Source organism: Pelodiscus sinensis, chromosome 3 (assembly GCF_049634645.1).
Source record: "Pelodiscus sinensis isolate JC-2024 chromosome 3, ASM4963464v1, whole genome shotgun sequence".
Classification (NCBI taxonomy): Eukaryota; Metazoa; Chordata; order Testudines; family Trionychidae; genus Pelodiscus; species Pelodiscus sinensis.
Window position 1 is genome coordinate 79,139,484 of NC_134713.1, and position 24,424 is coordinate 79,163,907.

The 24,424-nt window shown below is 41.8% G+C and overlaps 1 protein-coding gene across 1 annotated transcript in view; it reads left to right on the plus strand.

The window, feature by feature from the left end:
* The window catches only part of AMD1 (adenosylmethionine decarboxylase 1), a 35,321-nt gene extending 22,107 nt beyond the window's left edge, over nt 1-13,214 (plus strand). Inside the window, exons 4-9 of the mRNA XM_006123206.4 lie at nt 5,191-5,293; nt 8,203-8,245; nt 8,340-8,484; nt 10,084-10,176; nt 10,267-10,422; nt 11,033-13,214. Coding sequence (XP_006123268.1) covers nt 5,191-5,293; nt 8,203-8,245; nt 8,340-8,484; nt 10,084-10,176; nt 10,267-10,422; nt 11,033-11,170 — 678 coding nt within the window. The 3' untranslated portion in view covers nt 11,171-13,214. The remainder of the gene's footprint in view (nt 1-5,190; nt 5,294-8,202; nt 8,246-8,339; nt 8,485-10,083; nt 10,177-10,266; nt 10,423-11,032) is intronic.
* The last annotated feature ends 11,210 nt before the right edge of the window (nt 13,215-24,424 follow it).

Sequence of the window (24,424 nt, forward strand, 5' to 3'; positions counted from 1 at the left end):
CTTATGTAGAAGTCTCTTCAGTTGCCTCAGCAAACCTATTAGGAGACACCATCTGCCTCAACAAAGGACAAAACCCTGACTTCCAAGGTCTCTAAGAAGCAGGCTAGCACTCCTTTAGTCAGGGATTCTCAAAAGAGAATATCCCCAGCAAAATTGTTATCCATGGATCTAATCTTGACAAAGCAAAGGGGAGGCCGTTGGCACCACACCAGCACGGGCCTCTGGGCACAGGTTCAGTCTAGACACTCTGCCCTTTCTATGACACAGACCACTACGGCATGGGACTCTGCATTGATGATAGGGCTGGCTGTCATCCTTTCCAGTGCAGTGATCTGGCACCATGCCACCCACAGTGCTGAAGAAAAATGACTGCTTCAGCACAACTGCAGTTCCCAGACCAGGGAAACATAGCAGTCTCATCAGTACCACATTCTCCACTCTTCAGAACCACCCAGTTGCTGGGTCAGACCTCAGACTGCCCTTCAGTGTCACCCACTCTCTTGTCTCTGAGGCAGAGAACCATGGGAGTGGGTTCTTACCCCAATGCTCCTTTCCCCATTCTCACCACACAACTTCACCACACCTGTCTCCCATGGGCAAACTAGAGGACAATATAGTCCCTCTACCCCAGGGAGGTGAGTGCTGACATTGCCCCCATTAGCTCAGAGCATCCTCCCACAAATTCAGGAGGAGGATATTCAAGACAGGGATGACATCTCAAACTCAAATCAGCAGAAGCCTCCTTGCCTTACAACTTTGTCTCTGGATATAGTGATACCCACAGCACCTGCACTCTCACCCTCAGATCTTAAACAGTTCTAGAGACTTCAAAAGTGGCTGCAAATCAGGAGATACCACTTGAAGAGGTACAAGAGAAGCAGTACAAACTACTCCAGATTTTACAACTCCCATTAGTCTCCAATTGTATATCACTTCAGTCAGCATTAGATGAGCAAACTCAGTGGCTTGTGCTACTGCACAACAAGCATCTTGGCTCCAATCTTCAGGAATCCCTGAAGAATTGAAGATCAAGGTGGTAGACTTGCCTTTTGATAAGAACAATCTGTGTTCTGCTAAAATCAACAATGTCATTCTCCCAATGAAAGACTCTCACGCTACCCTCCGCACACTGGGCATGTACGCACTACCATCCACATGTAGGCATTACACACCATATTAGACGTAGGGAGACCACATTCAGTTTCCCCACAATGCAGACACGACTCCAACAGATTGACTATCTCCTTCGTTGATATGTCTTCCACTAACAGGCACCCAGTCAGTTTTGAGGATTTGGTAAAGGGTCTGACTGCCTCCCCAATGCAAAGCACTAATAGTTCCATCACACTTCTCTACGTTTTACAGCAACATTATCATCTATGGATCTCCACAACGGATCAATGAGTACTGGAAATTATACAAACAGGGTACACCAGACTTTCCTCTTGACTACTTACCTTACTCTCTTCCTCACTCCTTCAGGGATCTTTTCCCCAAGTGCCTTTTGTAACAGTCAACAACGTTCTACATATAGGTGCCATGGAGCCAGTCCCAAGACACTACTTCAAAGGGCTTTTATTCTGACTACTTCCTTGCCCAGAAGAAAAATGGGGGATGAAGGCCTATTCTGGATCTTTGCAAGTTAAATCATACAAAATCAAAGGTTCCAAATTGTGACTCTGCTACCATCATTCCAGCACTAGACCAGGGGACTGATTCGCAGGCCTTGACCTTCAAAATGCCTACTTCCATATAGCAATTCTTGGCCCACAGATATTTTCTCAAACACTGCTAGTATAGTTTTACCCTTTTGACTCTACAGCTACCAAGGTGTGTTAAGATTTTAATAGAGACAATGGCATGTGCATGGTCTAGTAGACTACTGCTGGAAAAAATCTGATGGGTGGTTCTGGGACAGCTTGACTTAGAGTAGAGCACCCACAAGGACACCCATCTCAAAACTTCTTGCAAAGTGATCCTCTGTTCACATGTTCAGTGCACATAATGCCATCACTCAGCAGATGAGAGTTGATTGTGTTCAGCAGAGCTGTGTAGTGATCTGCAGGGCTTGACAATTACAGCAATCTACTCTCATGTGGAGAGTAGATTTTAGCCCAGCACGGTGCCACAGCACGATCAGCGCATATGCAGTGCGGTCTGCGCACGCACAGCTGGCAAGTGGGGCTCGCCGCTGCTTGTCAAGGTCTGGTGATCTGTTCTATTGTGACCCATCCATCTTCTCCCATTGTTGGAGTATCTGGCAAGAAGGAACTGAAGGTGGGGAAAGCTGCTGTGCAGCATACATCACGTTATATAGGTATCACTCCAAATATTGCTAGAGTTGGTCCCTACGGATACTGCTGAGGGAAACTTTGAGCACAGTTGCATGTGGCGAGCACATGCACCTAATCTGGAATAGACAAGCAATACATCTGATCACTAGTTAGGGAAAAAGGTAACTGTCTTGTCAAACACCTTGGACAGATGGGTGATTTCCTGTACGAGTGAGGAACTCTTGAGTTTGTTGGAAAGATAGACAGTGTCCTTGCAGGTGTTCTTTTGTTGCCCAACTCAATCATTAACTTTAATGGACACATTGTGGTTGAGAGTCAGCTTATCTTAATGCACTCATAACAGATGGATAAGTCAGGAAACCACATCAAAATGTTGAAACTTCAGGGGAATGCCTCCTTCCACTCTGTCATCTGGGGCAAATAAGTCAAGGTCTTGAGGGACATGTCCCACATCTTTGATATCAAAGAACACCTCTTCTGTGTATTGAAGCCACAAAACTATGACACTGATGCATAGCTTATCAGATCCAGATTTAGGGTGTCTTCCCTCCTTGGCATTCAAAACACCACCACTGATGTTGTCAGATATTTCACGTGACTGAATGAGAGCTAGACCATCAGGTCCCCCAACCTATTCCGAAGATGACTCAAAAGATATAACTCAGAAAAGGTGTCTTCCTTCCTATTCAAGAGGGTATCTGTGCCCCCCACCACTTCTTGCAAAACACCTTTGTTCTGCCATAGAAGCATCTGCTCTGTTTTTTTTCTTCCAACTGCACTGATTTTGAGGGGGAAGAATAAAACCAGGCTAGACAGGTGTAGGGTTATCTTTGGCTGAGTCGCTTGGTACCCTGACCTGCTTCATCAACGGCTCAAGCTCCTTAACTATACCTTATCTCTTCTTGCAGGATGGGGCTGTGTGCTTCACCTGAATCTAGGAGATTCTTCAGTGGTTTACAGGTTTAGTAGTCTTCTGCTCTGAGGATAAGTGTACATACCTGCAGAAATGAAAGATTCTCCTGCTGGTGCTGTAATTGCTATTTCCTGTTTGGATGTGTGCCTCTTTCAGTTCTCCTGGATTATCTGTACAATTTGAATGAATTGGAGTTATGGATTAGCTTCACTGAAGGTCAAAATACCAGCTTTGGCCATAATGTTAGTTTTTCATCTGACAGTGGAGGGATTTTCTGTATTTGCTCATCCTATATCATTTGTAAGATTAAAAAGGGCTTAGTGAATCTCTATCCCAGATTGGAGATCTCACCTCAACTTGAGACCTCAACCTGGTACTTAACTACTTTGAGACATCCATTCAGATTGATGGCAATCCAAATTGTTGCATTTGTCTGAGAAGACTGAAGTTTTAGTAGCCATCTTGTCAGTCTAGAGTTGGGAGTTCAGAACTTTGCTGACATATTATATTCCCCCTTTTCAGTATTCAAGGGTAGTATCTTCACGCCCACATCCTGAATTCTTACCTGCAGAAGTCAGAGTTCTACCTTAACTAACTTACTTATATTCTAGTTCTTTTCCTCAAGCTACCACACTTTGCAAGAGTCTTGTTTTCCATACAAGATATATTACGAGGGTTTAGACCACCTTGTATTAGAACCAAGCAATTTTGACGGTTACCCAGGTTGTTCATGTCTTTAGCAGATAAATCCAAGGCATTCATGATCTTTGCTCAGACCAGGCCTGGGCAAAATACAGCCTGTGGGCTGGATTCGACCTGCCAAGCCACTGGATCTGGCTCAGTGGCAGCAGGGAGCCCTAGGCAGGCTCCCTAGCTTGCCCCGCAGCCCCCGAAGCACTGTGCAGAAACAGCTGCTGCAGGGCTCAGTTTGTTTTGAAACTGGAGGGGAATAGGGAAGTTATAGGAGCTGCCCTGCCCCCGCACAATCCCATTGGCTAGTTTCTGGCAGAAACCAGCCAATGGGAGATGCTTGTTAGAATAACAGGCAGCTAAGAAGAATCTTGAGCCTGCTCCTGGGCTCAGATATTCATGAATCACATGGCTGGGCAAGCAGGCTGGCTGGGAAACATTTTAAGCTCTGCAGGCAGACTAGTTTGGCAGCTGACAAGTAAGTTTCTTGGCCACAGCCTGCTTCTGGCACCTCAGACCTTTCCTGCCTCAACTCTTTGCCCTCCTCCCTCCACTCAGCATACCCAAACCCTCTGTCCCCTTCTTACACCCAGTGCTTTTTTGTAAGAAAGGTGCTGGTACTCTGGGGTGAAGTTGAGTGCAAAAAAAAACCCCAATGCTGCGCTGGGAGTCGAAATAGTCACAGCTTCTTTAAGAGCCAAAATGCTGTGCTGGGAGTCAGGGGGAGGGGAGGAAGGCTGCATGTCCCGAGCAGGTTTCTGTCAGGAGCCAAGCCTCCCCAGGAAAACAGGTGCCAGTACGCATGGGAGAAATGCCATTCCTTTTCTGTGGGCTGGGAAAATAGGTGGTGATATGCCATTCTGGGCCGTACTTTCACAAAGCACTGCTTACACCCATACCCCCTCCAAGATCTGGCACCCCAGTATCCTGCCTCAGATCACAATCCCCTCATACTCGAGGTCACATCCCAAACCCCTGCACTCCAGTCCCCTGCCCTTGGTCACAACAGCCTGCTTCAGTGCAACTCCTCCCAGACACCAGTCTCCCTCCTGCACCCTATTCCCTTACCCCACCTCTCTGCATCTTCTCTGTTAATATCATGGAAGAGTGTGATCCTCAACCACTTTCCAAAATCTTGGAGTGGCGTCCCATCAAATTATTGCCTGCTCCTGGCTCAGACCATTGAGATGGATATTTGGATATATTGTCCCTATACTATGTGCCGCCTTCAGCTAGAAAGTGTAAATCTGGAATAATACCAAAGAATATATCTCAATTGATTTTATTTTTCAGAGCTTCTTTTACTCACGTAAGAATTTCATGAAGCCTTCCCACCAGGAGTACCCACATAGGAATTTCCAGGAAGAAGTAGAGTTCCTTAATGAAATTTTCCCAAGTGAGTTAATGGAATTGAGTTTTTGTTAAGAGAATATGTTGTACCAGTTCTTCCGGTGGCAATCAACATTCCAAACGTTATGTGGCTGTAAGTTGTGAAAAGCTACAATGTTTTCAACAGCTAGTACAGACTGTTTCATTCCCCTCCACCTTGGAATCAAAGATTATACCTGCTAATTTCATGACTAGGGTGGATGAGAGGTTGCATGCCATAGAAAAATAAATCAGCATAACTGGTAGTACCTCAGGATTAAAGACCTTGCATGCTTAGCCACAGTGCAAAGGTTGTAGAATTTGTCAGGTTTTAAGAACAAGTTAGACAATCACCTGTCATTGGTCTAGATCAGTGTTTCTCAACCAGTGGTATGAGTACCCTTAGGGGTACTTGAGGGAAGTCTGGGGGATACTTCAACACAATTGAAATTTGGAGAGAGATGAATTTTTGTTGCAAGTTTTACAGCGCTTTATTTTGTACTTTTATACCCAAAAATATCGCCTGCCCAGCTACAATTAAGTTGTTTAAACAAATGTGTTCCAATAGTAGGAAAAAAGTATCAAACTGTAGTACTAGAGTTACTTCTAATTTTATCTTTTTTTAAAGGGGTACTTTATACAAAAAAAGGTGAGAAACACTGCTCTAGATAATGCTGTGGTTCTCAACTATGGTCCATGGACCACTGGTGGTCCATGGTGACTTTTTTGATGGTCCACAGGAACATTGTCCAAAGTCACACGGCACGAGCAGGTGCTGCTGTTAGGCTGTTTTACGCCGCATTCATAAGCATGCAGTGTGTCATCCATAGCGTAACCTAGGACTCAACTGTGTTGTGTTGCCAGTAACTTCCGTCTGAGGCTCTGAGCATCAGTGTAGCTGCTGCCATCATGCTGAGCAGCTGCTGTTGTTCATCTTGGGCTACATGTGCTGGAGGCGGTCCACAATTTTTTGATTGGCCTGGTGGTCTGTGGACTGAAACGAGTTGAGAACCACTGATTGATAATGCATCATTTTGTCTCAAGACTAGGTACCAGAATAACTGACTTTCAAGGTCCCTTCCAGTGCAATACTTGTGATTTGTAGGGTTTTGATGAGCTTAAGCCAGCAGTGTTAAAATCTATAGTGCTTCTCAAATAGGTGGAACAAAAAACAGGACTATGTAGCACTTTAAAGACTAACAAGATGGTTTATTAGGTGATGAGCTTTCGTGGGCCAGACCCGCTTCCTCAGATCAAATAGTGGAAGAAAATTGTCACAACCATATATACCAAAGGATACAATTAAAAGAAACACGTGAACACATCCTTTTCACATGTGTTCATTTTTTTAAATTGTATCCTTTGGTATATATGGTTGTGACAATTTTCTTCCACTATTTGATCTGAGGAAGGTGGGTCTGGTCCACAAAAGCTCATCACCTAATAAACAATCTTGTTAGTCTTTAAAGTGCTACATAGTCTGGTGTAGCTGGAACAAAAAACAGGACTAACACGACTACATTTCTATCTCTATTTTCAAATAGGTGGGCACTTGAGGATACCTAGCCTAATATCTAGAGCAAGGTAGCTACTAGTGTCATACTTCCAAGGTCCTGGTAATGTTTTTAGAAAGCTTTCAGGTTTAGTCATAAGCACTGTAGTGGCTCTAAATTGGGGTGAGGCGCTTTATGCCTGGGGGCCAGATGCAACCCCCAGCTTGCCTGGATTCAACCCCTGAGGCTTTGAGCTCCCCCAGCATTGGGGAGCCCAGGCCAGTGTTCCAGCTCGCCCCCTCCCCCCATTGTCCTCCTGTGGGTCTGGAGCACACAATCTAGTAGCCTGGGTTCCCCCCAGGCTCTGGTGTCTGAGGGGAATGTCTTACTCAGTATTTCAATCGGGAGCCACATCAGAGGGGTTTTGTTTCCCACTTTTGTGCCGCCAGTTATTGATTTATTTGTGGGTTAGTGGCTCTGACCCAAAAAAGGTTCCCCACCCCTGCTCTAAATCTTTCATTGTGATGTTTCATGTGGTCTGAACTTCATTTAATTTATATAGGACCTGCTAGTAGTTGCTGACATATTCAACCTGAGATGTGGAGATTGCGCTAGGTTCTTTCTTGTGCCACCTCAAACACTCTTCTGCAGCCTGTATTATGCCCAGTTAAGAACTTGTAACACTCTACTGTCATGAGTGAGGTGAGGCATGCAGAATAGAATGGAAAGCAGTAACCAGTCCTTTTGACCTAACAGATCAGATAGTCTAGCTGACCTTGAGTGGTGTTGGCTCTGTAGGTCTCAGAAACAAAGCAGGCTAATATGTTAGATGAGGTTCTAAATGCACACAGGGAGCAAATAAGAGTAAGGTGCCAGTTTTTCACTGATCAAAGCAGAACCACACTACTAAGCTAGTCATTTAGAATATTCAAAATGATTTGAAAGTAACATTAACATTTTCAGTAAATTACAAGATAAGTTAATATATTGATCCTACATGCATTAAAATGAGTGGGTATATTCTATTGAGTTGCTGAACTAGTTTTCTTTAGGTCTGTTTTGTTACATAATGAACAGTTAGCTTGTGAGCCTTCTATTTAAAGACCTAGCCTGCAGCTGCATATAATGGGGTCACTGGTCTGTTTTAATTCCCATTGCCTTTATGAATAAAACATACTAGAGATGTTTCATAAGTAGACTTAAGAGAAATGACAATCTGTTTAAAAAAGAAACAAATGAACAATGTTACAACTGTTCTACCATATTTTGAGCATCCTTGTCTGCAAGATTACATACCCATCCATTTGGATACTACATTTGTTTAGCAGACCTTTTTAAATGACTCCTGCATTATCCTTGTTAAGAATAGAAATTAGGTTAGTCCCTTCAATGAGGAATCGGCTGCGATGCATTTATAAAAGGACTTTCCTTTTGTCCCAAATAGATGGAGCAGCTTATTGTATGGGACGTATGAATTCTGATTGCTGGTAGGTATATTTAAGATTTTCAATCTATATTCTAAATTACAACTCAGGTTGAGGTGCTGCTTGTATAATACAGAAGTGATTGTATATTTGACAGGTATTTGTACACTCTGGATTTCCCAGAAAGTCGGGTAACCAATCAGCCAGATCAGACACTGGAAATTCTGATGAGCGAGCTTGACCCAGTAGTTATGGACCAGTTCTACATGAAAGACGGTGTTACTGCAAATGATGTCACTCGTGTAAGTTGGGAGTTTAAATTTTGTGTGGTCAGAATTGAGTGACTGTAGCTTAACCAAGCATTTGCTAATTCATAAGCCCCATCCTATAGTGGGGAAATGATATGACAGGCAAATAGTTCAGACACTGTTCTAGAGCCAAAACAGGTTGGGAACTAAACTAGTTTGTGAGGAAGGGCACCTTTACTTCTAGTGTTCCTATTTCAGTTTAGAGAGCATTGTAGCATCTGCTAGAAGTAGCTTTCTGCTCTTTTGCTGATGGGAATCTCTTATTGGTGGCCTAGAAGAGATAAAGGGTATGGGTTCCTTAGGAGGAAAAGGACATGCACTTAGTGACCAAAGGTGTGTCTACTTCAGCTTTTGTTCACAAGTCTGTTGACCCAGCCTGGTTGCTGAAGGTATGCTCATGTGAATGCTTTGTTAGCATTTTTTCTGACATACTTCCCCAGCAAGTGAGGCTTATTTTTTGGTTCTTGGAAAGGTGGGGGAGGTAAGCACCGATAAGCAAGTTTTGTTAAAGTGTAGACTGTCAGTTTCAGTCTCAGCCTATGTGAAACTGAAAAGCTGGAGACTTCCAGAAGTAGAAGTGGACAAGTCAATAGCTTAATTTTAGTTGAACCATGTGATCAGTCTTAAACTCCAACATAAATTCTCTCCTAAAACTGAAAGTTTAAAAATCCTCTTAAGGTAACTGTTAGGGAAGTTCCCTTTTCTGATAAAATGTATTATCTTCCCCCCAAAATTTTTAAGTTGGGTAAAAGATTGACAGTCACTGCTTCTCAATGAAACATGCATGTGACTGACAAAGCTGTGACTTCATCTTTCCTAATTAATATTAATGTGCAAGTACTGTTTGAAAGACCTCTACTCTCCATGAAGTAGAACCCTATTTTATAGAGCATGAATAAGGAAAAATGTTCAAACTTCTAAGCAAATCCAGTCTTCACTTTGGGACTGCTGGAACTATTAAACTCCATTTTATTTGTAAGCATTATCCTTTCACATCCTCAGCTATGACTATCACTTCTGGTTAACTGTATGGACTGGAGCAACTCCTTGCCTGCCCTGGGCAGGGAGTTGCTCTAGCCCTGCCAGCATCTCCTGTCCATGGTAGCCCCAGCCCCCTTGCTCTGCAAGTTACACACTGGCTCCTCAGGAGCTGGGCCTGCAGAGCCTATGGGGAGTAAGTTGCAGAGCCTGCAGGGAAGCCTCCCCTGGGGAGCAGGGCAGATTTTCAGTGGTTAGTTACCTATTTAATCAATTTTACAACCCTATTCATAGCTGCAATTGTCAATTAAACCTTCATCCTTAAATTGCTTCAATGAAACATGCAGCTGGCACTAAGAATTAGAAGGAAAATACGTTTAAGATCTGAGGGAAAGGAGCTGTGCCACCTTGATGTGTGGCATGTTCTTGCAGAGGTAGAGCTGTATACAAAGCAAGTCTGTATAATGGGTCTGGAGTTTTTCTCCTGTTTAGGCTAGAATACTGGCATCCCTTCAGGGTATGGTTTCTTAAAGTGACTTTGGGAGCCAGACTGTTATAATGCAAAGTGTAAGCTTATTGATATAAAGTGTGAGCTATGTAACTTTTACTTTTCAGGTGAGTGGAATTCGTGACCTGATACCAGGTTCTGTCATTGATGCTACAATGTTCAATCCTTGTGGGTATTCAATGAATGGGATGAAATCGGATGTAAGTTTCCTACTTGGCCTGCTGTTGAGAATAACCCAACAATGAATAAAGTGTTACTATTAATTCATTCTAATTTATTTTTGTATTTAGGGAACTTATTGGACTATTCACATCACTCCAGAACCAGAGTTTTCTTACGTTAGTTTTGAAACAAACATTGGTCAGACATCCTATGATGAGCTGATCAGAAAGGTTGTAGATGTTTTCAAGCCAGGAAAATTTGTTACCACACTTTTTGTTAATCAGGTAAGTTTCATTTCATTCTGGCAACTAAAGGTAATTTTAGATAGAGGTGAGAATTAAACAAGATACCTATGCTTCAGAATCATTTATTTCCTTTCTCCATTTCCTATAATTTACATGAATTTGAAGAGTAGCTACTTGGGCTAAGGAAGCAATCTTCAAGGTCCAAACAGATCGCACAAAACTTAGAAGTCAGTCAGTGTGGACTTCAAGCCTGGGGTTTCAAATCTTTAAAATCTCAGGAAACTAAGATATAGGAATAATCAAGCCTTAGAATTTTCTTATCACTTTTGGATAGGCAGGGAGGCAATACCTAAACAAGAACTTTTGAATCTTGGTCACAACTAGCAGTACTAGAGATCAGCCCTTGAAAGCAGTGCTTCATCTAATCTGCATATCTGCTATAGAAGCAATGTAAAAGACTTTGGGAGCTGGATAGGAAGCAGAATTTTTTGATTGCAATGGCTTCTTACAGCACATTAATTCAAAGAAGCGCATTGATGATTGCATCCCAAGAACATATCTCAAACTAGTTCAGAAGCTGTTTTATCTTTCTTTGCTAAATCTTAAGAAAAAGCTTAGTAAATAAAAGTGTTTCACTCTTTTTCCCTAGAGTTCTAAATGTCGCACAGTGTTTTCTTCTGCCCAGAAGATTGAAGGGTTTAAACACGTTGATCGCCAGATTGCTCAGTTCAATGATTACAATTTTGTTTTTACCAGTTTTGCCAAGAAGCAGCAGCAACATAGTTGATTAAGAAAAATGAAGAAAAAACGCAAAAAGAGATCCCTTATAGAAGGTGGTGGCTGCTTTCTAGTTAATGATTCAGGGGGCCATGCTTTCCACTACCACCTTGTAGTTGGGGAAAGCCCTAGATGTAATCATAGTATAATCATTTTGAATTGTATGCATTATTATATCAAGGAGTTAGATATCTTGCATGAACGCTCTCTTCTGTGTTTAGGTATTCTATGCCACTCTTGCTGTGAAATTGAAGTGCATGTAGAGAAATGTTACTGTACAAGACTTCACACCACATTTAAAAAGAACTCAATTAGGATTTCACACAGTATAGCTTTTCTCCAGGTATCACCAAAAATTCCCCACAGACAAGGCTTTCGTCCTCATTAGACATTGGCCTCAGCCTTCTCATCTGGGACAGTTCTTCATTAAATTGCTGCCAGAATTTTTCATCTATGCTATAATTTCAATCTCCAGACCATTTCTTGAGAACTTAGTGTGTTCGCTAATGAAATTTGATTTCTAATTCACATGTCAATGGTGGAATCAAGGTTCTTGCACTTGATAACACATGATTTTGCAAGACTGAGAACAAATAAAGGCTATTACATATAGGGGCATGTCTTTTTATTTGAGATGTAATAACATTACTCAGAGTTAGTCCTTTAAACTGACAGGGTTTTGTTCAGAAAGGACTGAAGGGCAATATACTGTAGCACTGTGGGATAATGCACTAACTTTTCACTTCTAGAAACTTGGGTTCAAATACTAGCTTAGGTCAAGTGTTCTCATCTCATTTACTACCCAAGTTGATATTGGTTTATATCCCAAAACCACCATGTTTCTACAGGATGCTAGTCTACATTCAAAGGAGGCCCAGAAAATGTCAGAATACAGATGCTTTGGCATAGTTGAATTGGTACTTTTCAAAGCTGTCACATGGTTATAATTTTTCACTTTTATAATCTACTCAAGCTGTGTTTCTAATATTGACTTACTAGAGCTAATGCACTCAAATTTGTTGGCAGGTGGAGCAAGTAAAAATAGAATTTGAGGCATAAACTGTTACATTAACTTTCACTTCCAGTTTTGATCAAATATGCTATAAACTGGTCTAAATGTTTTCTGTTTTGTCATTCCAAACAACATCAATGCCTTTATCTCGTGACTGAAAGTCCTGTGATGTTGTGCGTGTGACTTAATGCTGTATTCAACAGTGTTGTGACTTCACCTGTTTTCCTTCTAACTGTGGTGATTCTTTTTACCATGACTTGATGGCATTAAGTGAATGACTGTAAGAACAAGAAGGGTCTGGGATTGCTGGATCCAATGAAATAGAATGCTATTCATAGAGCAGTAAGTGTGTAATTCAGTCATTTAATGTCTATTGACTAATAGATGCAGGCTTTCAAGAGTTGATATTTTCAGCTATGTTTGCAAATACTGTGGGATTTTAGTAATATGAGACCAAGTAATTACAAATTTTACACTTCCCTCTTGACCTCACAATATTATTTTGGCTTTCTGGATTGACGCAATGGTTTTTTGTTCCTTCCGTATTTATAAATGAAGCACCTTTTAGTGTTTCTAAACTAAGAAATCTGCTTGATTTGGAAATCAAGTGGTTGGAACATTATTTTGACTTATTTTAACCATATTGTTTGAAGACTTGATTGAAGAAGTTATCTACCAGTGATGATTTGCTTCTGTGGATGGCACCTAGTGGTTTTTTTGGTGCTTATATTTTGAGGACCAATATTTTAAGTTTTCTTCTTAAACATTGTCCCAACTGATCTGACGTTATGTTGGCTTGAGGTCCTATAATACAAATAGACCCGAGATCCCTTTCTGAGTAAAGTTGGTAAAAAAAAAACACACAAATTTATATAAATAAGCCGTGGATAGAAGATGAAAGCTGTTGAATGAACTATCTTGGGTGATCAGGAGAGGGGGTACTATGGTTTTATAATTTCTCTATGGTGTTAGACTTTGATAATTTAAAAAAATATATTGTACCACAAAACCTAATGCTTCAATAAAAGTTTGCTTAATAAAATTTCTGTAGTGGTGATTCAGTATGTTACAAATGGCCTTTTTGGGCAGCTTAGTTGAAATATGAATGAGATTCATGTATTTGTTTTAATTTGCTTCTGCACTTGAACTTGGGGGTATGCATTGTATGTTGAACAGAATAGATACCTGCAGCCTCCTAAAGGGAAAAAACCCAAAATAAATCAAATGAGAAGATGCTCTTATAAGAGTTAAATCTACTCTCTTCAAATACTTCCAGTATTAATTCTCTTCTATGGTCTACCCTATAACCATTCCATGTGTGCCCTGTAGCATTAGGAAGTCAAACCGTTAGACATACCTGTTGGAATTACGCTTATTTTTGCAGGTTTTATCTATTTACCCCCAGCATTAATGTTAGTTAAAATAGTATGCTTATCATTCTTAGCTTCAGACTGACTTTGAAAATAACTCGCTAAAGTTTAAATTTAGTGTGTGCTATCTTGAGTTAATCTCAATTGAGGAGCTAGCTGGGGAACATTTTGGAATTCGTCTTTCAAAGAATAAATAGGAGTAGCTATGAAATTTGTACTGTCATGAAGTCTTTGCTAATCATGTTTCATATAGAAATTATTCTAAATGAATCAAATGTATGAGTTATTTTGAATGTGTAACAAATTAACATGTGAATTTATGCTGTGACTAAGCAAAAAATGATTGTCATTTCAGTGACTGTTTTATGATCTCTTATCCACTGTTGAAAATGTTAGAAATATTTAAGATAGCAGAACACTTAGAGTAAACTTATCTAAGCATTATGTTCTGATCTTTAGCATTTCTGTAATTGCTACAATTGAGATTAAATGTAACCATTTTATTTGACAAACTTACAGCAAAAACACTAAATTTATTTCTGGAGGACCTAAGAAAATAAGAATGGCTATGCTGACTTGGTGCCAGATGGACTATTGGTCTATTACCCATCCTTCAACAGTGGTTATGGTGCTAGATGCTTCAGAGGGAATGAACAAGTCTATTAAGTTTTTTATTGCCTGATGGCTAGTTTCACTTTCTGGCAAAGATTTAGGCGCATTCAGAGCATGTGGTTGTGTTCTTGATCATCTTGGAGAATAGCCATTGATAGATTTGCCTTCCATAAATCTAACTTTTAAAAACCTGATAAATATTTGATAAATACAGTAAAACTCCATTGGTCCGGCATCCAATGCTCTGGCACTCATGATGGTCCAGTACCATCAGGAACCTGGAAGTGCTCTGGCTGCTGGACAATTGGAGCTGCTCTGTGCCTGGCTTCTCCAATTCAGCTGCTGCTGAAACTGACCAGCAGCTGAACCGAGGAAGCTGGGGGCAGAGCAGCTGGGGTGCTGCCAGGTTGGTCTCGGAGTCTCGAGGGGAAGCACTATGGGACCAACCCGGCAGCACCCCAGCTGCTCTGCCCCAGGTGTCCCAGATTCAGCTACTGCTGAAACTCACCAACAGTGGCTGAATCGGATGCCTGGGGCAGAGCCGGACTATCGGAAAGGGGGCTATGAGGGGTCTGGGATGGCATCCCCCCACTGCACCCAAGACTCCTCATAGCCCCCCTTCCGATAGTCCGGCATATTTGATAATCCGGCACCCCCGGGTCCTAAAGGTGCTGGATTATCGGAAGTTTACTGTACTTGTTTCATCTTAACATTTTTTAATAGCTCCAAAAGCTTCATATCTTAGGAACCAATAAAATGAAGAGTTTGGTTTGTGCAGTGACCTTGGAATAAAATGTCAAGCAAAAATTCTAAATGCTAAACTATTATATAGCAATTTGATTTTTGCATATAAATCATCATATAAATGGAAATGTGAAGACTGGAACTTGCTCAGTGGAGTTGTGCTCAACCAGACTTGTGACTGGATACAAATACTTAGGTGACTACTTAGCTGATTCTGTTGATTCTTTAACTTTTTGTCTTAGGAGGCCTTAAACAATGTAATAGGCTTTTCAGTTGGTCTGTATTGTAGCGTCTGAGCCCCCGGACCGGACCATCTTTTGCCTGGTCACTGTACAATCAAGCCTATACAGTCAGATGTAAGGATAAAGCAACATATCCTCATCAAGAATATTTATCTACATGCTTCCCTCAAGGGGAGTGCACCATACAAGTATAACTGATAATAGTGATAGGCCTTGCAGGCTGGTAGATACGTTCTTAAAGTGCTTGCTCAGGTTGATTCCATTCTATATCTGGGTATGCCCATGTATGCCACCAGAGTTTTACAGTATCTGTATGGTTAGCTATAGTGCTTCCTTCAGTGCTCTGCTTATGCATTAGTATATTAGATGCTGCTAGTCAGGTGCCCTCTTAATTCTTTCTTGCTGCCCATGTTTGATCAGAGCACCTTTCCTTGCTGTCCAGCAAAAGCTAGTGGCTTTTTCTTATGAGCCTTAGGACCTTGTATGTAGTTTGCTTTCAGTAGTTAGTGTTAAGTGTTAAAGTTTTTCTCTGCTTTGGTGGGTCCTGTGCTTTCAGGTAGACTGCTTGCCTGAGAGGTTCACAGCAACCCTCAGTTTAGGCATTTCCCCAGGACACAAACTTGCCATTTACTTAGCTGTCTTCCTCATTAGCCAGTATTGGAAAGGGAGAACACTTCCCATAGTCTCTGCTGCTTCTCTGAATGGGTCAGACCCCTTTCCAAAGTAGCCCTTCCCTTCTGTTTCATTGTCCAGACAAATCTTCCTGTAGCCAATGAGGATTTGAGGGGATGGAGGGAACGTGGGCCTGCCCTGTGTTCTGGGTTCCAGCTCAGGAATTGTGTATAGCAGCTATGTACAGAGCCAACTATTAATTCCCTGGGCCACTTTTATCCTTATAGCAGGACCTTCCTCCTGGTGTCTGAGTTTATACTGCCTAGTCCAGTCCCTTCCAGCTGTGCCTGCCTTACTCCCAGTTCCTTGCATACCCTGAAATAACTCATTTCTTTATTGATTCTAGCAAGTTTCTGCTTGATTCTGGGTGTCTTAATTGGCCTGTCTGCCTTAATTGTTATAGCAAGTTGCTGATTGCTTTGGTGTGGTCCCTGTTCCCTCACCCAGGGAAAAGGAACTGGCTTAATCTGGGGCTAATATACCTATCTTCTATCATTCTCCAATAGTTGCAGGGCCTCCTTGTCAGTCTCCTGGCTATGGCCATTTATAAAACCAGGGGGCTGAGGGAGGGGTCTGGGACTGTGGGACCTTTACATTCCTCTATCCATTCAAATATCTGGATGCACTTCCTCTGGGTGGTGTCTGCTGGCTCCCTCAATGCTTTGGGGGAGCAATGGGTGCTGTTCTGCATGGTGTCCCCATCTGGTTCCCTTGTTTTGGCCCTTTGACCTTCACAACTGCTCATGTTTTTTTGTCCCCAGTAATCAGTTGGATGTCAAAGGATTTGTAGGAGGGTCCTTCAGCTTATGCCAACCCACCCACCTGGTTTTGAATAGGAGCATTTCAGTGTTTGAAGGGGGGAGGGGAAATCTGTTTTGTAGCCATTTCACCTCACCTGTCACAGTAGTTAGAGACTTCATCCTAAGAATGGCATGCTCCAGTCTTGCTTTGTCTATATTTAACAGTTTAAAATGTAGCCGTGGCAGGAGTGCTGGGAGAGAGCTCTCTCTGTAAAGCACCTCCATGAAGGGAGTAGCTAACAGTGCTGGAAGCACAGCTCCTAGCCCTGAAGCCTGGTTCACACTGGCCCTTTAAGCTAAAATGTTGTATTGTGCTGTGGAGGAAAAGGTGCTTTCACACCAACACAAACTTACAGCACTGACACATGCCTGTGTAGACTTGGTCTCTGAAGCTTAAAGCCTGCACACACTGTAACTAGCCTATATCTGTAAGTGACAGCCATCCCAGCTTCAAGTGCTTGGGGAAGTCATAAGTGAAAGACAAGTGCTGTACTTTAAAAAAAAAAAAAAAAAAAAAAAACCACTTCCAGTCCTGGATGTACAGAGGATATTCATTTACAGGTGCTCCTCATGGAGTCTGCTAATTGACCAGCTTGAGCTGTCCAGCAGGATTTTGCCAAATACCTCAACATCAGTGCATCCCTGATTTCTGTCCAGCACCCTAGAAGGAAAGCAAGAAACCATGGCTCCCTGGAACCAGGTAAAAGCCAAGGATCATTGTGCAAGCCTTTATGGGCTAAAGGACAGCAGGATCACTCTTCACTCACTGGGCATGCATCACTATACATGGTATGTCAGGAGTTCTGGCCAGCCCTATCCTCAGGACTGTAGCAACTTCAGGGGCCTACCTCAAAGGGGACAAGATGAGTTTTCATCACTGCTATCCTGCCTGGGAAAACATTCTTGGGTTAGAAGGAACACAGCGATATCCCAGATTCACTTTATTCTCACTCCTTGTCCCTACCATTTGGCTTAGTTGTAGGTTACCTGGGACCACTGGGTATTGGACATAGTATCTGGGGTTATACCCTGTAGTTTATGGCCATCCCTCCCTCTGACCCCGCCCCTCTTTCCCATTCCTCTTCCGGGACCTTCCTCACAAAGCAACTCCATGTCCAAGAGATTAAAAACCTCCTACGCCTGGGGCCGGAGGAGGAGGAGGTTCCTCATGATACAAAAATCTTCTGCTATTTCCTAATCCCAAAAGGCAAAAAGGAGCTTGACCCATCCTGAATCTGGGTCACTTTAGCAAGTCTCAAGAAGCTTAAGTTTTGCAGGGTCTCCCTGGCTGCCTCATCCCCTCTCTGCATCCAATTCTGTTCTGCCATCCTCAACTTAAAGGATGCTTATGTCTCTTTCCATATTCCTGGATTATAAACACTTCCTGTGTTTGGTGGGAATGAGGGGAGACAGTGTCTTGCATACCAAGTGGTGTTCAGGTCAGGAGTCATCTAGAGCTGACAATATCCTCTGGCTCCCTGTCTCTGGCCTGGTCCTGTCAAGATGTCTCCCACAACTGATACACAGAAGGTCCATGATCCTAAAAGATGATTGGGGTGGCAGTCAAATTTCAAAACTCCCCTTCTCTCCTTTCAATCAGTTGGTATAGTGAGGGCCTCCTGATCATCTATTTTCCCCTGGAAGTTAACTTTAAGAACCCCCTAATGCAATAATAGATTAAATAGATCACGGTTTCATTATGTGGTCCACCAAAAGAGACCTAATTTGACATGCCAATTTTAGTTAATTGATATTTCAGTATTACACCATTCTTGTTTACTATGCATGTTAACATATTAAGATCATGCACAGTATGATCTTGAATTATATCAGGTCTTTTTATTTGGACTAGTTCAGTCTGTTTGCCTTCTGCCCCATTTCCTATCAGCATTTGTTACAGGTTATGAAAGTTTGAAATGTCATCCACTTTTCATAATTGAGCTATGAATTAGAGTAAATTAGGCCCAATTACAAACATTTGAGCTAATGCAAGTCAACAGCTTTAATCTAAAATAGAAATCTGAGATTCTTTGAATTTTATAGGTACACATTCTAATTCCTTTTAGCCAGCCTACAGCAATGATACTCAGACCTCATTAGTTCAGGAACCAAATTAGCAATCAACATTACCCAAAGAGCCACTGTAGTATGAATTCGATGTTGCATTTACTACTATATAGTCATATTTAAAACCGTATGACAGAAGAAATGTAAAAAAATAGTGTTGCAAAACTGATGGTCAGTCATTTAGCTGTAAGATTAATATACAAGTATTTTATCAACTAAATTGGGTAATAACATAGTAAATGCATCCTGATTTAATTAACTAATCACACAGTATTTTAATAAGCTGCAATGAGCTGAAAGTGACACTTCAGCTCAAGAGCCAAAGTCTGAGTATCACTGACTAGTGCATGTTTAATGAGTAGGCTTGGCTTAACTAAAGGCTTGCAAGCCCAAAACTTGCAGTTTCAGATACAGCCCATCATGAATCAAAGAGCAAAATCAGGGACCAACACAGAACTGATGGTTGAAGCTTGGGCCTCAACTTGTTTAATTGCTTTTCCACTTTAAAATAGAGTGCATTAAAATAGTTTGCATTATAATTTTGCAGCACTCAGTGTAAAAACCATATTAGTCAAATAGTAGTTCACATCAATCTCACTCTTAATATCCTACTCAATACATTTCCAGTAGAGTCCTATGGCTTTTTACTGCCATGCATCCAATAAACAGTAACATATTAAATGCCCCATTGTTTATTCAGCATGATTTGCAGGAAATACAATGTAAATACTGCAATAAGCAGGATTAAAATTACAGAAGAATGTACAAAAGAGGAGCCTCATCATAATCTGAGACCATGTTTCAACACAATTGCTACATATTTAAAGTTAACCCTTTTATACCTAATTTTAAAAAACTGGCAATATTTCTACAACTAGAAAAAACATTGGGCAAGAACAGGGTTTAATCCTCATGCAGGGACAAGATGGTAAAACAAAATCCAGTTAGACTTTTTCCAACTGTGCTTCAAGAGCATCACCCTGAGGCTACCCTACTTTAATGTGCCCTAAGTTTTCTTTCCTCTTAATTCTGATGAAAGTTTGACTCAACACACACTGGTGTTAATTATTTCTAAGTCATCAAAAGAATGTTCACTTCGATGGAAAACAAAGATAGTCACTGAACTGAGACACTGGAAGTCATGTAAGAACATAACACTTGGCCATCAGAATGAAGCCAAGGGAACAGCATGTTGCAAAGTTGGTAACCATATACTTGAGACTATTTAAAGAACAGTGATTCAAGATCACTGCCTTGGAAATCAGGTAATCCAGAGAAACCTTCAGGTTCTGAGGACTACAGCATATTAAAAAAAAACTCCTGGATTAATTACTTTCCTGGAAGGTACAGCGTAATCTGTTTTACAGCTAGATGTGAGAAAGATGATCCTAAAAATAGACAGGATTCCTGAAAGATCCCTACAAAGGCAAATAATGAAATTCAGAAAAGGCTGAACTGCTACGTTTTGCTACTTGTGCACTACCTAAAAATCCATCTTGTATATTTCACAAATCATGCAGTGCTCAAAGGGAAAACCCCGAGTTCAGAATCTGACTCCTCTGAATTTTAAACTAAGGCAAACAACCCTCCAAATGATAGGAGGACTAAGCAATGGAAGGCCCACCAAAGTTAACTTGTACCCTGCACAAGTCACCAGGGCCAAGAAAAGATTGCACCTATCCACTAGGATGCAAGAGGTAAGTGATCCATCAAACAATATTAAAATCATGATGGTAATGTCTTTAACCCAAGAGATCAAATGCCCTGGAGCGATTGTCAATCTATAGGCCTAATAGCCACTTTATGAGGAAGGGAAGAAACTGCCAGTACAGCAGAGGTTAATGAATGCTTTGGGCCCAGCAAGCTGTTTCATTATACTTGCCACCAATGGTAGGCCTGGAGGAAGGGCTCCCAACTTTCTAATTACACAAAACCAAACACCCTTCTACAAGAAACCCCCCCCCCACCTCGTTCTGGCCCTTCCTCCTCTGTTGATTGCTCCCTTCTCCCCTAATTTTCCCCTCATTGGTTGTGGCAAGAGATTGAGAGGTGGTAGGGGGAAGGCTCCAGCTGGGGGTGCGAGTTCTAGGGTGGGACAGAAATGAGGGGTTCAGTGTGCTCCAAGGGCCTCTGGGATTTGGAGAAAGGGATTTAGTGTGGAAGGGGCACTGGGCTGGGACATGTGATTGGGGGGCAGGAGTGGGGTGCAGGCTCTGGGAGAGAGTTCCAACCTGGGGTAGGGGATTCAGAGTGTGGGCTCTGACTGACTGGGTTAGCAGAGCTAAGGCAGACTCCCTACCTGTCCTGTCTCTGTGCTGCTCCCAAAAGCAGGTGGCATGTCTAGCTCCTAGGTGGAGGCATATCCAGGCAGCTCTGCATAGGCATGCTGCCTGAAGGCACTGCCCTTACAGCAGAGCTGGTGTGAGGTGTGTGTAGTCAGTTTCCCCGCACATGGCTCCATGCTTTACTATTGGCTCTGCTGGCCTGAGAAGCATGTTCTACCTTAGATGCATCCTGAATTCCAGGTTGTGCATGACTGCTGGGTGGGACCCCCAGCTCACAGGAGATGACTCAGATGAGTGCCACGGCAAGAGGCAACAGCACCCCCAGAGGTGACTCATAACACTACAGCGTTAGTCACAGACATTGGGCTACTATATATATATATATATATATATATGATGAGCAAAGTTGTTACAAGCAATTAGTGACCAAGGTCTACATTTTGTTTCATCCCAAACAATGTTTAGTGACTACTTAAAAAAAAAAAAACGGGCACTAGTTTAGCACTTGTATTAAGAAGGAAAATTCATTCATATAGCTTTTGTCCCCAGAATTAACAAGCTTCTTTGCATTTGCACTGGGTAAGAATTGCTTTTTTCTAGGTCAGCAAGAACACTAAACATATTACTAAAGCATACAGATGTTTTATTATGCAAATAGGCTACTGTACACATTTTTAACTTTCTTCATGGTGAAATTATTTAGCAGTTGGAGGTGCCCACTTGAATGCTTTTGTCAACAGTGCATTGAGAAGCAAAGCAATATTTACACAAGATGAGGACAAAACAAAATTAAAGAAGGAAACTGATTTAATTTCTAGTCCCCTAGAGTATATTTTAAATCAAAGTAAGTAATTACAAAAGACGTGCCTCAGCTTTTGTTTCTACATATATTATATATCAAATCTTTTCAAATCATCATTAAAAGTATTTTGTTCTTTTGCATCAGTTTGTTTTAAGTAAGTAATATAGACAAGTTAAACTGAGATCAAATGAGCTCTGATTTGCTTCTGGTTCATTTCAGTGAGTTCCTCCCTAGTTCTTGTAATATCAGTGAAGAACTCTTAAAGAAAAAACATTATAGAGATCAATTAAAATTGGTCCAAGTCCTTAACCTATGATCATATGTAAACATTCCTAAACTTCCTGGTGCATCCAAAAGCTCCAATCTACAGGGCCCCGATACAGCAAATATTAAACCTATGCTTCTATCTTTACAGGGTCAGAAACGCAACTAAAATCAATACAATTACTTTACTCTCAGTGCATACAGTTAAGCACCCAAATAAGTGTTTGCAGGATTGGAGTCTAACTCTAAATCAAAAAGTGACTTTTGAGAACTGACAAATAGGAGCTCCAGAGTTCTAATCTCTGCTCTCATGAGGGCGCTCTGTGGTATTGTAGGGAATATTTTTATTTTGCCACTGTTTTCACCTATGTCATCTTAGAGATTCCCTTTAAATCAAGAGTGAAGGTAACTTACAACAGTACCTGTAAGGAATGTATTGCACCCTCTCCCAGGCTACGTCTAGACTGGCATGATTTTCCAGAAATGCTTTTAACGGAAAAGTTTTCCATTAAAAGCATTTTCGGAACAGAGCATCTAGATTGGCACAGATGCTTTTCTGCGAAAGCACTTTTAGCGGAAAAGCGTCCGTGGCCAATCTAGACGCGCTTTTCTGCAAAAAAGCCCCGATCACCATTTTCGCAATCGGGGCTTTTTTGCGGAAAACAAATCTCAGCTGTCTACACTGGCCCTTTTGCGCAAAAGGGACTTTTGCCTGAACGGGAGCAGCATAGTATTTCCACAAAAAGCACTGATTTCTTACAGTAGGAAGTCAGTGCTTTTGCGAAAATTCAAGCGGCCAGTGTAGACAGCTGGCAAGTTTTTCTGGAAAAGCGGCTGATTTTCCAGAAAAACTGGCCAGTCTAGACACAGCCCCAAAGCGGGACTCAGGACACAGGGTACGGGGTGTAATTTCTTACAGGGACTGTTGTAAGAGTGGATGGAGTGTGGGGGGGCTCAGGGCAGGGTGTGTGGAGTATAGGAATCAGGGCAGGTTGGGTGTGTGGGGGTCTCAAGAGAAGGGCAATGGGAGGATATCTCAGGGCAGGGGATGTGGGGGGCGCTCAGGGCTGGGAGTGCAGCCAACACACTGCCTGGCCACTGAATCACTGGGGCAGTAGGGACTGTGCTGTCTGGCCCCTAGGTCTCAAGAGCTGGCCAGAGTGGCAAGAGTCATGGTGCCCAGTTACCACTGGATTCCTGGGGCTGGCAAGAGCCTGCGCTGCCAGATTCCCAGGGCAGTGGAACTTGTGCTGCCCTGCCAAGCTCTGGGGCTGGAGCCCATGTGTACTGTGGCTGTGCTGCACGGGAGCTGTAGGTTTGCACTGTGCTGGCACTGTGCCTGTTTTGTATCTGATCCCTTGTTTACTTGTATCTGGGAGTCCATAGTGTTTTGTTTTAATACTGACCTTGTTAAATTTAATTAGGTATAGGTAAACTCAAACTCAGCTGACTGTTAATAAACCTGTTCTAGTTTTGCAGTTGATTCTTTTGTAAGTTTTCTTTGTGGAACAAAGACCCCATTGAAAGATGTAGGATAGGAGAGAGGTACCTGAGACTGGTCCTCTGACCAAGTTAAAAATCCAGTGTGTCATTTATTTTCCTCAGTTTCCTCATCCATAAAAGGAGGATATCAGCACTACTGTGTCAAAGAATGCAGTTTTGTGAATATTAATGTTTGTAAAGCACTTTGAAAATTAAAGGCTTTATGCAGTAGTCCTTCAGGCAGAACCGCATTTGAAATCACTATAGGTTCTGCCTAAAGTCTGGCCCAAACCCAATGTAATTAAGTAAAATTATTTAATAATACCAGTAGTTAAGGATAATTAAAAGGCTAGTTTTATTGCCTCTGAATTAGTCATAAGATCACTGAAATAGTGACGTACTGACTTTAAAGTAAAAAACTAGTTTAAAGCTTTTTTCAAATAATTTGATCAAGATTTCTAAATAAAGCAGTATTTTGTTCGTGTGTCTTCTTGTGGCAGAATATGAAGTAAGGCACTTATAAGCAAGTTATCTTATAGAATTTAAATCATGCAGTTCTGCTGTCACCTGTGCTGAGTGGGTGACATGGTATTACATCAAATTGATTCAAATAAAAAAAAAAAGCCACTTGGAAAAAACATGCATTTTACTCCCCACATACCACTAGTGGGTTAGAATTCATGCAGTTTATAATCTGTCTTCTTCTGGACTAAATGCAAAAGTGCTCTCGAATCCTTTTTGCATTTGGGGCTGCTGCTCCCCTTGAGCTTGTTTATTCTCTAATGGTAGTAGCTCTGGGAAACTGCTTGCAAGCTTCATAGTTAGCCAGAATTTCCCTACACCTCCACTTAATTTCCCCAACATCCCCACTCAATTAGTTACATGCAGTGTTGCCAATTCAGCCATTGATTA